Source organism: Lynx rufus, unplaced genomic scaffold (assembly GCF_022079265.1).
Source record: "Lynx rufus isolate CCGP_SWC_20201006 ecotype Redwood Valley unplaced genomic scaffold, mLynRuf1.p SCAF_8, whole genome shotgun sequence".
In the NCBI taxonomy this organism is placed as follows: domain Eukaryota; kingdom Metazoa; phylum Chordata; class Mammalia; order Carnivora; family Felidae; genus Lynx; species Lynx rufus.
In genome coordinates this window covers 103,686,346-103,700,582 of record NW_025814896.1, presented here as the reverse complement: position 1 = coordinate 103,700,582, position 14,237 = coordinate 103,686,346, and the positions used below count along the sequence as shown (strand labels likewise).

The 14,237-nt window shown below is 38.3% G+C and overlaps 1 protein-coding gene across 2 annotated transcripts in view; it reads right to left on the bottom strand.

The window, feature by feature from the left end:
* The window catches only part of ANAPC1 (anaphase promoting complex subunit 1), a 95,560-nt gene extending 81,640 nt beyond the window's left edge, over window positions 1-13,920 (bottom strand). Inside the window, exons 1-7 of one of the 2 annotated variants that reach the window (XM_047068605.1) lie at window positions 13,669-13,920; window positions 11,693-11,929; window positions 9,997-10,158; window positions 4,261-4,312; window positions 3,934-4,034; window positions 3,187-3,269; window positions 1,821-1,894 (exon numbers count right to left, since the gene is read on the bottom strand). In XM_047068605.1, coding sequence (XP_046924561.1) covers window positions 1,821-1,894; window positions 3,187-3,269; window positions 3,934-4,034; window positions 4,261-4,312; window positions 9,997-10,158; window positions 11,693-11,905 — 685 coding nt within the window. In that variant the 5' untranslated portion in view covers window positions 11,906-11,929; window positions 13,669-13,920. Of the gene's footprint in view, window positions 1-1,820; window positions 1,895-3,186; window positions 3,270-3,933; window positions 4,035-4,260; window positions 4,313-9,996; window positions 10,159-11,692; window positions 12,611-13,668 lie in introns of those variants that run through there. The other variant, XM_047068606.1, reaches the window with a different exon arrangement.
* Between the last annotated feature and the right edge of the window lie 317 nt (window positions 13,921-14,237).

Here is a 14,237-nt window from a genome sequence, read left to right as displayed (position 1 = left end):
AGAGTTGAACAGTACACTACTATTTACTGAGTATATATGCAAAAAAAAAAAATATATATATATATATATATACACACACTGAGTATATATGCAAAATAAGTTTTTCCTAGTGAGTTTAGCTTTTACTTCTATAGTAGCCTGAATTGATTTCTATAACCTTATTAGCCAGCTTCCTCAATGATTCCCTCTCAGTTAAAATATTTTTTAAGTTTTAAATAATTATTTTATAAAAATAAGAAGTATTTCATAAAGAAATGAATAAAACCACTCATAATTTCACCATCTCAAAATATCTACTATTAACATATTAGGGAGTATTCCTCCTAGTGTTTTCTCCTATATATGTAACAACTTTTTATGCTTTTACAAAATTAGAATCATACTGTATTCAGTTTTATATTCTATTTAACATTATGAGTAAGCAATTCCTGTAATCATTAAATATTATTCAAAAATATGATCAACAATGGCTTCACACCATTCAGTCACAGACTCTAACATATTTATTTAGGTTGTAACTGTTACCAATATAATATAGAATTACTAACACGCTTTTCTCTAAAAAAAAAAAAAAAAAAAAAAACAGAATAAATAGCTTAGGCTTTGTGGACCCGTACTGATTTCTGCATGTTTTCTTCTACAACCCTTTAAAAACATAAAAACTTTAAAAACATAAAAACATAAGCCTTACAAAAACAAGCTACTGGCTGGATTTAGCCCATGCGCTGTAGTCTGCCAAGCCCTGATATAAAGATTAAAACTTCAATGAAATTTCATATTGTGTGCTTTGGATAAAGTCCCAAATTGGTCAAAAAATATAAACATTTTGGGGTGCCTGAGTGGCTCAGTCAATTAAGCACCGACTTCAGCTCAGGTCATGATCTCACGGCTCGTGAGTTCGAGGCCCATGTCAGGCTCCGTGCTGACAGCTCAGAGCCTGGAGCCTCCTTCAGATTCTGTGCCTTCCTCTCTCTCTGCCCCTCCTCTGCTTGTGCTCTGTCTCTCTGTCTCTCGAAAATAAATGAAAAACGTTTAAAAAAAATTTTTTTTTAATATACATATATAAACATTGTTTCAGTTTTCAAGTCCTCGTTATTTACAATTATTTATCACACTTGGTCACATTTAAATTATTAAAATAAGCATCTAGAAATACCTGTAAGAAGTATTAAAAGTTCTGCATCTCAGCAAATTATTTCATTATGCACAGAGAAAGTGAATCACTAAAATTATACAGTACATACAGGCTGAATAAACTACAATTTTTTCCTCAACAACAAAAAACTTAAGTTTATCAAAGTATTATTTATTTACTTATTAATTACTGAGGAACAGAGTCCAGAGCCATCTACAGGTAGGTTAGCAAGTATATTAATATTCCTGATTGATTACAGGTCCTATTTTTTTTCTTAATGTTTATTTATTTTTGAGACAGAGAGAGACAGAGCACGAATGGGGGAGGGTCAGAAAGAAAGGGAGACACAGAATCTGAAACAGGCTCCAGGCTCTGAACTGTCAGCACAGAGCCCAACACAAGGCTCAAACCCACAAACATGAGATCATGACCTGTGCCAAAGTCAGACGCTTAACCAACTGAGCCACCCAGGCGCCCCATACAGGTCCTATTTTTAATAAAAGAATAACTGTTAAAACATGGTATTCAAGAAGATCTTGCTTTAGTATAAATTTCATAATAAAAATGTTTAAACTATATTATTTCTATAAAACAAGCCCAATTTTCATATAAAGTTCCTTCAATTTCCTATCCCCCAAACTCAAAAAAAAAAGCTCTATGAAAGAACTTATAAAAATACACTTACTTCCAGATTTACAAACAAGTGGGGTTATTTCATCTAGTGGATGCAGCATGCTGAACATAGTGGGTAAAGGTTCTCTAGTAATAAACAGATATAAATCAATCACCAACACAAAATGATTCCATTTGTATGCAAATTTTACACTTTGCCTGCAAAAAAGTACCTTATCCAGATTCCACAAGCAACTAGAAACCTGTCGCCTCAAAAAGCAACCCTCTAAACTTTTCCCAGTATCTTCTATTTCATTCCTAGAAATCCCTCCTCTTATACATGGTAATTCTGTGCATACACACACTCCCTCCCTCCCTTTCTCTCTCTCTCTCTCTCTCATGGAAATCAGTACAGCCCAGGGAATATCTCCAAACAGCAGTCATCACATTACAGAACAGAGTAATGAATAAGCATAAGGCGGTCTTTTTTTTTTTAACCTCTCTTAGTGGCAGTGTGTCTTTGACAACTAAGAAAGAAATTTAGTGTCTTATACCAACTTACAAAGAAGTACAAACAAAACAAAAAGGGAAGGAAAACTTCAAGTAAATAAAAAGGTGGCATTGTTTTAAGGAGTGACTTTTAAGAAGAGAAAAAAAAACAGACCTCCTATCTAAACACAGCAAGATTAAAATCTTTAAGCAATTTTTTAAAAACCGTCAATAAACTTTTAAAAAAGGGTGGGGGGGGGGCCTGGGTGGCTCAGTCGGGTAAGCATCCGACTTCCGCTCAGTTCATGATCATCTCACAGTTGGTGGATTCAAGCCCCATGTCAGGCTCTGCGCTGTAAGGATTAAAGCTGTTAGCACAGAGCTTACTTCAGATCCTCTGTCCATCTCTCTCTCAAAAATACACATTTAAAAATACATACAAACATACATACAAGTGTCCACTACTTGTACCAGGCTATGACAGGTACTGTATGCTTATGCCCTTCAGTAAGCTCACAATTTATTAGGGAGACAAGGTAAAGATGCTACTAATAAGCACCTACCATTTACTGCACACCTAATATGTACTAAGTCCTATTTCAAGATTACATACATTAGCTCATTTAATCTTTGCATAAATCCTAAGAGTAAATGATCGTACTTCTGTAACAGCTAAGGAAACTAAAGCTAAGAAAGCTCTAATGACCTGCCCAAAGTAACACAATGAAAAAATGGCAGCGCTAAGAACTGAGTCTTTTTATCTATAGTATGTGGTTGTTTAATTTTACTATGAGGTGAAGTGGATGGGAGAAAGCAGAAATAATTCAGTGCCAAGTCAGAAATAGAGCTCATGGAAATTATCATCATCCCAAACTTTTAGGTGAAAAATTTTACCTCAAAACATCAAAAAAGCCTGAACAATAATATACTGAACTGAGTAAGCTGAATACCTGGGTGGACCTGGAGGTAACTCATGTGTAGAACTGCTTCGTTCAAACAACAACCCATATTTGGTGGGCCAAACATTTGCAACCTATCAGGTAAAAGGATAGGAAAAAACAGAAGTAAAAGAAACTACTCTTCATAACATGTGCTTAAGAAACTATAGAGCATTAGATTTTCTTCCAATTTAATAAAAGCTTTTCCAAACATGATCATTAACTATATATATATGTGTGTATATGTATATATGTGTACATATATATGTGTACACACACACACACACACACACACACATATATATATATACATTTTTTTTTTTTTTTAAGTCCAAGACAAAATCAAATCTAAGCAAGAGCTCAATCAGAAATCCCTGCCACTGGCTAATACTAGTACCAAAATGACAATGTGATAAAATTTTAACAATAGCACTAGGTATGAAAAAGATGATGAGAAACAGGAAAAAGACTACTATTGCTTATGTGCTTTAATATTCCAAAATGATTTCTTTTTAAAATTTAAACTGAAAAAATCTCTCAGGAGAAAAAACCCATAATTCAATTTACTTCAGTAAATTATTTTTTTGTGCAAAGGATGGAAAAATAGTAATATTAAAGCTATTAAAATTTGGTTACTTTAAATTAATAAAAATAACATTCTTGATTACTACAAGATATAAGAACAGCAATACTTCTACAACCAATTAATTCAAGAATATTCTCCAACAAAATACAAAAACAGTGAAACACTCAACTTACCTGGAAAGGTAAAGAAGCTATATAATCCTTTCCTTCTATGCTATGCATGTTAATACATGAGCTTTGCAATATACATATGCATTTTTCTACTTCATCACTACCTGAAAAAAAAGGGTACAACAAGATTTATTCATTAAAAAAAAAAAATCCCAACAATCAGAAACTGCCAATTCCCAACAGCACAAATTCTTTAATGTACCATATAAAAATGCATAGGTTGAACCACTATTATTAGTGACTACATATTTCGAACAACAACAGCAACAAAAGAAACAAGCAGAGAAACATTTAGAGTAAGATGAAATGAAATTTCAAAAAGAAACTTACTGTAGGCCTTCTCAGATTTATCCTGTGATATGATGAAGTCACACCACAATGCCTAAAACCAAAACAAAATGCTTACCTGAGAAAACTGTATCTAAATGATAACCTATTCACTAATGGCATCTGACTAATAGCAATGACACCTGCATCATACCTGTCCCTCCTCATCAGCTCAATATAATACACCACGGGAACAAAAAAGATGATAAAATTAGACTTAATTAATGATAAATATTATAAGGAAAGACAAACTATGTTTGCAAATAAGTTTTAGGAAAAGAGAAGGGAAGACGAAAATCCAAAAACCTACTGGACAGAAGCCCTGCAGCAAAAGTCAATTCCAATAATGGCCCACCCTCTATTATAGGTGATTACATTAGTAAAGCTTACTATACAAAGCCAAAAGGTTATCGTAAGAGTTCAAAATTGCCAAGCTATTTTATAATCTCCACACTTACATAATGATCTCATCATTCTTAGACTGTCCTAGACTCACTTTAGAAAAAATCTTTAGGGGCGCCTGGGTGGCTCAGTTGGTTAAGCGTCCAACTGCAGCTCAGGTCATGATCTCATGCTTGTGGGTTCGAGCCCTGTGTGTCAGGCTCTGTGCCAACAGTTCAGAGCCTGGAGCCTGCTTCAGATTCTGTGTCTCCCTCTCTCCACCCCTGCCCACTCTCACTCTCTCTCAAGAATAAATAATAAACATTAAAAAAAAAAAAAAAAAAAGAAAGAAAAAATCTTTAGAAAAATTAACATTTTCCTTAAAGGCCCCGCTTGTAAAATTCAAACTAGGAAAAGCCATTAGACTTCAACTGGCATGCTTAACAATCACTTATTGAAATTGTTTAACGGCATTTTGTATGTTTTTGTAATTGTAGTAAGATATAAATTTACCACTTTAACCATCTGTAAGTGTACAAATTCAGTGGCATTAAACACATTCACAATGTTGTACAACCTCATCACTATCTACTTCTGGAACTTTCTCATCACCCCAATCAGAAACAGTACCCATTAAAAACTGACTCCCCATTTCTCCCTCCTCCCTGCCCCTAGTAACCTTTATACTACTTTCTGTCTCTATGAATTTGCCTCTTCTAAGAGCCTCATGAAACTGGAATCACACAGGATTTGTCCTTTTGTGTCTACCTTACCATACTTTCAATGTTTTGCCATGTTGGAGTATCAGAATTTCCTGCATTTTTTAAGGCTGAATAATAATCCTCTGTATGTATACAGCACACATTGCTTATCCATTCATCTGTTTTTGGACACCTGGACTGGTTCCACCTCCCGGCTACTGTGAAGGGCACTGCCATGAATATTGGTATACAAGTATTGGTCTGAGTCCCTGCTTTCAATTCTTTTTAGTTAATTTATTTATTTTGAGAGAGTGAGAGAGAGAGAGAGAGAGAGAGAGAGAGAGAGAGAATGAATATCCCAAGCAGGGTCTTCACTGTCAGCACAGAATCCGACACAGGGCTCGAACCCATTAACCACGGGATGACCTGAACCAAAATCAAGAGTCAGACAAACAACTGAGCCACCCAGGCACCCCTCCCCTCCCGGCTTTAAACTCTTTTGAGGATATACCTACAAGTGGAATTCCTAGATCGTATGGTAATCCTATATTTACCTTTTGGAGGAACCACCAAACTGTTTTCCACAGTGGTTACTTTCCATTCCCACCAGCAATGCACAGCGTTCCAATTTCTCAACATCCTCACCAACACTTGTCATCTTTGGTTTTTTTAATAATCATCATCCTAGTAGGTGTGAAGTGGTATCTCACCGTGGTTTTGATTTGCATTTGCCTGATAACTAATGATGTTGAGCGTCTTTTCATGCACTTATTGGCCATTTGTAGATCTTTAGAGAAATGTCTACTTAAGTCATGTGCCCATTTTTTAATTGGACTGCTTGCTCTGCTCTTGTTGAGTTGTAGGGGTTTTTAATGACATTTTAGCAAATACAAGTTCAGAGAAAAACAGTCACCAGAGCTGCACTCCAATCTGAAATGTCCAAAGTCTGCACTGTACCTCAGTCTCAACTTCCTCTTATGAAACTCTACCCTCCCAGGCTGTAAAACTAGATACTTCAGTCTCCTTTACCCCTAATATCTAAGAAGTCGCTTGCCCCCTCTCTACCTATTTCCCTCAGCCTTGTCTCTCGCCTCCATCTCCCCATTGCCTTCAGGCGCCGATCTCTTTCGCCTGAACCACCACCAAACAGTATTCCAGGCAACAGTCTCTCCAGTCAGTCCTATATGCTCCCACCAAACTAATCACTTCTCAAAATACAAAACTGATCATGTACTTTCCATTTGCAAAGTAGGGGATAAGCTGCCTTCTGCATACAGTTTAAAATACAAATTCCTGGGGCGCCTGGGTGGCTCAGTCGGTTAAGCGTCCGACTTCAGCTCAGGTCACAATCTCACGGTCCGTGAGTTCGAGCCCCACGTAGGGCTCTGGGCTGATGGCTCAGAACCTGGAGCCTGCTTCTGATTCTGTGTCTTCCTCTCTCTCTGCCCCTCCCCTGTTCATGCTCTGTCTCTCTCTGTCTCAAAAATAAATAAACGTTAAAAAAAATAATAAAATAAAATACAAATTCCTTGGTTCACATACGAGTTTAAGTTCGGATCTATCCAATACCTGCCAGCATCTACCCCTGGCCACACCCTAAGTACAGCCATTCTGAATTTAGACAAAGTCATGTTCTTCCATCACTCTCTTTACACTGAACATCTGTCTCACCTAAATCTAAGTTATTAATAGTTTGCCATATCTGTTTATATACATACATTTGTGTTCACGTGGGATTGAGGGGACACTATTTGAATTACACATCATGACACTTTACCCCTAAACACTTCATCATGCACTTCCTATAAATAAACATGGTTTCCTATATAGCCACAAAGCCATTATCCTGCCTAAGAGAAAAATGATTTTTGAACATCACTTAATATCCATTCCATTTGCAACTTTTTCAAATTTTCAAATTTTCCCAAAACTGTCTTTTTTAGCTGATTTTCTAGAACCAGGATTCAAAGTTCATTTAACAAGTTTCAAAAAATATTGCATTTGGTGATGTCCCTTTAGTCTCCTTTTAATCTAGACAAGTCTCCACCTTCTTTTCTTTCTCCCTGACTTTCTAAAGAGACCAGAATCTAGACTGTGCCCCCAATTGTTTTCTCATGGTGTTTTTTCTTTAAATTTTCTATTATGGGAAATTTTAAACATATATCAAGTAAACAGAGTAACATAAGTCCCATCAGCCAGCTTTAATAATTACCAACCTTTGGCCATTCTTGTTTCATCTACACCTCCAACCCACTTCTCATCTCATGATAGTTTACAAATTGATCCTCTAGTCCCCATTATTTCCTATAATTGAAAATTAGGTCTAGATATTCAAGTTAAGTATTTGAGAAGAAAAGGTAGTAGGTTGACATCACCATACCTCGTGCTGCATTACAGCTGGAGGCATGTATCACTCCTCTGTCCCACTATCATTGATGATAAACTCAATCAATCTGGTTGAGGTGGAGAATAACAGATACCTCCAAAGTAGAGATATATTGTCCCTCCACATTACAAACAATCCAGAGGGCAACACTTTGGTGCCATGGTCATATCCTTTTACCCAAAAGTGTTAGTGTCCATTTACGATCTTTGTCTGAATCAGTTATTACCTTGGATGCTAAAAAATGGTGATTTTCAGATGAATGGATAAAGAAAAGGTGGTGTATATATATATACAATGGAGTATTACTTGGCAATCAAAAAGAATGATTTGCAACTACGTGGATGGAACTGGAGGGTAATATGCTAAACGAAATTAGTCAGAGAAAGACAAATATATGACTTCACTCATGAGGACTTTAAGAGACAAAACAGATGAACATAAGGGAAGGGAAACAAAAATAATATAAAAACAGGGAAGGGGACAAAACAGAAGAGACTCTTAAATATGGAGAACAAACAGAGGGTTACTGGAGGAGGTGTGGGAAGGGGGATGGGCTAAATGGGTAAGGGGCATTAAGGAATCTACTCTTGAAATCATTGTTGCACTATATGCTAACTAATTTGGATGTCAATTAAAAGAAAAAAAAAAAAAAAAAGAGTAGACCCATGTTCCAAGTGTGATCAGGCCAGCCAATATCAATGGATTTGTTTGCTGCTTTTATGTCTGTCCAGCAAAGGCCACAGTTCATAGCGACATGCAGTCAACTAAAACTTTTTCAGAGAATTTCTATGTGAGAAACTATTAAAGGCCATCTTCTCCAATTTGAATTAATTCAATTAATTCTTTGAATTCAAAACAGGATCTCTACAGCTATAACAATCTCTGATTCAGCTTCCGGCCTTTCTATTAATCCTAACCATATCTAAGCCTTATTTCATTTGTTTTACTCTATATCCAAGTCTGTCAAACTCATTTTGAATCTTGATTCTGTCCAGGAATATATTCAGGGTTTTTTTCCATTTATTTCCTTCCCATATTGATAAGTAAGCCTTCTCTATCTTTACCTACCTCTGAAAACCATCTTTGAGGGTAAGGACTAGAAAACGTCTTAAGGTTGGGGCGCCTGTATGGCTCAGTTGGTTGAGTGTCCGACTTCGGCCCAGGTCATGATCTCACGGTTTGTGAGTTCGAGCCCCACGTCGGGCTCTGTGCTGACAGCTCAGAGCCTGGAGCCTGCTTCAGATTCTGTTGTCTCCCTCTCTCTCTGCCCCTCCCCCACTCATGCTCTGTCTCTCTTTCTCTGTCAAAAATAAACATTAAAAAAATTGTTTAAAAAAAAAAAAGAAAGAAACGTCTTAAGGCATTAAGGAATCTACTCCTGAAATCATTGTTCCACTATGTGCTAACTAAATTGGATGTAAATTAAAAAACAAATTAAAAAATTCTTATTTTAAAAAAATGGTGATTTTCTAATTCTACCATTCCCTTATTTATTCACTGGTCTACTATAAATATGGGTTTTCCTTCATTAATTGGAGATGAATTGCATGTCTTCCAAAAAGGCAGGGCAAATGTTTAATTCTTTCCTTTTAATTACCAATTTCAGAACAGAATTAGTTTTAATAGCCAACTACAATGATAGCAAACTAGGGATTTCCTTTCCCTTACTCTTTTAGTATTACTATGAGCCCAATCTTTTTTATTCGATATTCTGCAATCATAGTCATCATGTGTTAAAATATTTTTGTATCCTGAATGTCTTATAAGTTTTTACTTACAATAAGTCAAATTAATCAAGGACAATGTTTAAAGATTATCCTTAAACTGACAAAAGATAGCATAAAAAAGGTGATGATATAGAAAACAAATGAAATTTTTATTTTCCTATCATCTTTACTACATGTTAAAATATACATCCAGTTGCTGGGATCGTTATGCTATGTTTTTATCATTTCTGTTAAATTAAAAAAAAAATTTTTTTTAATGTTTATTTATTTTTGAGAGACAGAGAGAGACAGCATGAGCAGGGGAGGGGCAGAGAGAGAGGGAGACATAGAACATGAAGCAGGCTCCAGGCTCTGGGCTGTCAGCACAGAGCCCAACGCGGGACTCGAACTCACACACCATGAGATCATGACCTAAGCTGAAGTTGGACGCTTAACCGACTGAGCCACCCAGGCACCCCATCATTTCTGTTACATTTTAATACGAAAGTTTGTTGTATTTAAGTGTTAAATAATCAACCAAATGCTAAAATTCAAATCAACTCACCTGCTGAACAGGACTGTCAACTGTAAATGCTTTATAAACAGCTAATGCCTGGCTTTTACTTCCTTTGCTCCAGATCACCATATTTCCAGCCACGTAGAGTTCCTCATCATAATCCACTTCTTCTCCAATTTCGCTGACACCTTTCCTTAACTGCCAGCTTTCCTTAAAAATCAATACATGTAAGACAGGTTAATAAAGCACTTTCTCAATTGTAGACAAGACATTAAATCAAACGGTCATCCAAATATAAGTCTCTTACTCTCTCTCTGGAGTAAGACACAATCCAAACCCAGCTCTTAGAAGGTTTGATGCCACCGATTAACATAGTGGGTGTGTAAATCTTACAGGATTTTATGAACAAGAATGTACTCAAAAATTCTATTAACTGCCTTATACTAATATATTATTCTGCGAAAAATGTTACACCTTATCAACAAACCTTATACCTTATCTATAGATCCAAAAATGAAACCGACATACTCAGGACACAAAAAAGGTATATTAAGCATATACGGGGGTGATGCAAGGGAGCAGTGAAGTACACGTGGGAATCACTGGTGGAATTTATACACAATGCTTATTTCCCAGTTTCACAACAACTTATACACTCACCTTCCTCCCCTTGTCCGACCCATCAAAATGGGAGTGAGAAAGGTTTAGATTTCTAACTACATAAGCCTCCCCTCCCTGAGATTTTGTTATCCCAAAGGGATAAGAAAATGGAAGGCAGGAAAGACTGATTTTTTGACATACACTTGTATCTCACTCCCCTATTTAAGAATTACTACACTATCTATTTGTATGGCATTTGTTTCCTCCTCTAGAAACGTTCAGGTTTTGGGGTGCCTGGGTGGCTCTGTGAGTTGAGCATCCAACCCTGGATGTCGCCTCAGGTTGTGATCCCAGGGTCATGGGATCTAGCCCCATGTCAGGCTCCACACTGAACATGGAGCCTGCTTAAGATTCTCTCCCTCTCTCCCTCTGCCCCTCTCCCCGACTCAAGTGCACACTCTCTCGCTCACTCTCTCTCTAATTAAATTTAACTTAATTTAAAAAAAAGAAGAAACACCCAGGTCTTTTGCGGCAGGGACCATTTCTAACTCTACCATCTACTCATGAAATAACATGAAATCTGGTCTCCACATACTAAGCAAAGAGAAAGAGGTTCAAAATAGACCATAATCAAGCCTGGTGGCTCAGTCGGTTGAGCATCCAACTCTTGATTTCAGCTCAGGTCATGATCTCATGGTTTGTGAGTTCGAGCCCTGCACTGAGCATCAGGCTCCGCACAGCACAGGATTTCCACTTGGGATTCTCTTTCTCTCTCTTTCTCTTTCTCTGTCTCTCTCTCTCTCTTTCTCTCCCTCTCCTCTGCCACCCCCACCCCCACCCCGCTGGCAGGCACACTCTCCCAAAATAAATAAATAAACTTTATAAAAAATAAAAACAAAATAGACCATAACCATACTACTGAATTTGACTTCCATTATGAAATCATGAGTTATACATGTCTAAACAGCTATGACACCATAATACAATAATGTAATTATTCTAGCTTTTACTATAATTACCAAATCTGAATCTCTACCCCCCAAGTAGCATTATATTCATTCCTCAGTTGCATCTGAGTAACCTTAAATTATAAATAGATCACATAACTCTAATTTCAAAAATATAATGGGAAACTTAATGGAACCTTCTGTTTCTCGTGGATTGTAACCTCCTGAAGGGATCCCACCAAGCCAGCAGCACCATCAGAAGACCATAACTCAGAGGCTGGCTGCAGCTGGCGAAGCTGAAGGTTCAAAGCATTAGGGTGGTGCTTGCAGTGGTCTCGACCAAAAGGAACAAATTCCTGCAAATCCCCGGCTGCAATCATTGTTGCCCTTTCTTCATAGAAGTTCGACATGGGTTCCAAATATCAACATTATTTCTGCATGAATTCAAACACATTCTGGTCAGCTTCTAGAGTCAAAACCAGAATATAAAGATCATAAAAGTAAACAAAAGAGTCATTAATCCTATCATATTATATAGATGTACATGTAATCATAATATCAAAGGGCGTTCCAGATTCCATGAAAGGCATACCTAAAGGATCACTGGCATATTGGAATGAAACAAACAAAAACACGTTACCTCTAACTCATCAGAAGTTGAAATACGGCTTTTAGTAGACCAGTCCACAAAAGACCTAACAAACTATCAAATCAAATGTCATCAGCAGTTTTGACATGCCAATTCACTTAAACATATAACTACAACCAATTCCAATTTTTGGTGAAACCATAACCAAGGCATGAATAACCCTGGCCATGGAAAAGTCATGCTTATAGCAAATTTAAGAGTGCTAGCTTTTAATTAACACAATCTATTACAGTACAGCTCATTACTGCAAAGATGTAGATGAGCTCTAGATGGAAAAACGCTCCTTTACCTCCAAAACACTGCTACATACAGTAATTGACAACTAATAAAATTCCAATATTCTATAAGGTGGTATATCAGGTGGATGCCAGTTCTGTCTCTGAGACAACACCTACATTAGAAATAGGTTTTGCAGCATCACATTTAAACTGCAATCCTTGAACACAGAAATCAGAACAAACGTATAGATAACCTTTAGCGTCTGAAAACCACTACAGATAACCTTTAGCGTCTGAAAAACACAATTAAGAATGCAATTAAATTTGACACAGATTTCTCATCTGAGGTTTTTTTGGCATCAGTAGTTTTCATTGCTGCACTATCTCAAAGCCTCTGTAGTTTCTATGCAGCAGAGTTGCAAAGCTATTTTGCTGTGAATCAACATTCCTTAGATAACTGTATGTCACAATCGTGGCACTTATTTCCTCCTGCTAAAATTCAGAATTGAGAACACTTGAACTTAGGACACTACTAATAACGTGCCTTACAAAACTTACAAGAAAACAACAAAACTCAGCTGGTCTTCCTATTTCCTAGTCAACAGGATGGCCAGCATTAACCTTGTGACTTTGTCCAACTTCAGTTGTGCAATTTCAAAATGTTATTCTATCAAATCTTCAAGAAAATTACATTATTACAGAATTAATTTAACAGTACAATATCTTTTTGTACGATTAGAACAACATCTTTAATACTTTTAAAGTACCCCAAATTTTTACGTTTACTCATTAGAGCAACAAAGAAAGCTACAAATAAAAGTACTATGTTACATTAATAAGATAAATCAAGATATGAACATTGGTTACTAGGAACAAAAACTACCCTGCCAAAGGTAACCACAAAACTGCCTTAAGAGGAGACCCAAATGCACAGGAAACGCATCTTGCGTAGAGTCTCCGTAAAAAGGCAACGCTTCCTCGGCCTCCTTAGGGTTAGGTGAAACCAAAAAGCTAAGCCCTTGGGCCTCAGAAAATTCTGTCCGAGAAGCAAGGAGCTGTAGAGAAGCTGAGGCCCACATGGGACACCGCGTCCAGCTCAGGAAGGAAGTCAACGAGGAGTGGAGCGGGGAGGTGCACCCCGGAAAGCCCAGCCCGCAGGCCGAGGACCCCTTGGCGCAAACGGGCGCCTAGGGCCTGCCCCTGGACTCCCAGCCCTCCGGTCACCGGATGCAGGTCAACCTCGGGGCGGGTGCGAGGTCGTAAGACATGTGGTGAATCACCGGACGCTGCGGGCCCGAGCCCGCACCTGTGTAACTCGGGACGCGTCAGGCGCGGCGAGCCCCGGCTGCTCCCCGGAGGCGCGGGGGCCGAGGGGGCCCGAGGGCAGCGGTGGGGTCGGTCACGGTGACTCCTCGGCCGCTGCCACTTCTCATTCCCTCTCCCTCCCCTATTCCGGAGGAAGAATGGGCAGCAGCTACGGACGCGACTGCGAACGACAAGCAGGCGTGCAGGGAAGCCACTCAGGCGAGATGTTCAAATGGACGCTTCCATCTTTGCTTTCCCGTCCTGCCTCGCGCAGGGGCGGGGCGGGGTGGGGCGTCGCGGGAGGCGCGCGGCGGGACTTCGGTCCTAGCGCCTGCGCAGTTGCAGGAAGAAAAGAGTTGTGTTTTTCAACCTCTCTTGGGAGCGCTGCGAAGGTGTCGAAACCCTGGGCGCCTTTGCCAGAACCTGTGCCGTGATGGGCCCCCTCCTGGCGTCCAGATCTTCTCCAGGTTATGTCATAACAAGCTTGAACTGCTCTTAACTCTGAATTAGGAAATATTCTGGCCAGTTTCACTCCAATCTCCAGACCCCCAAATGGGAGGTATTGTACTC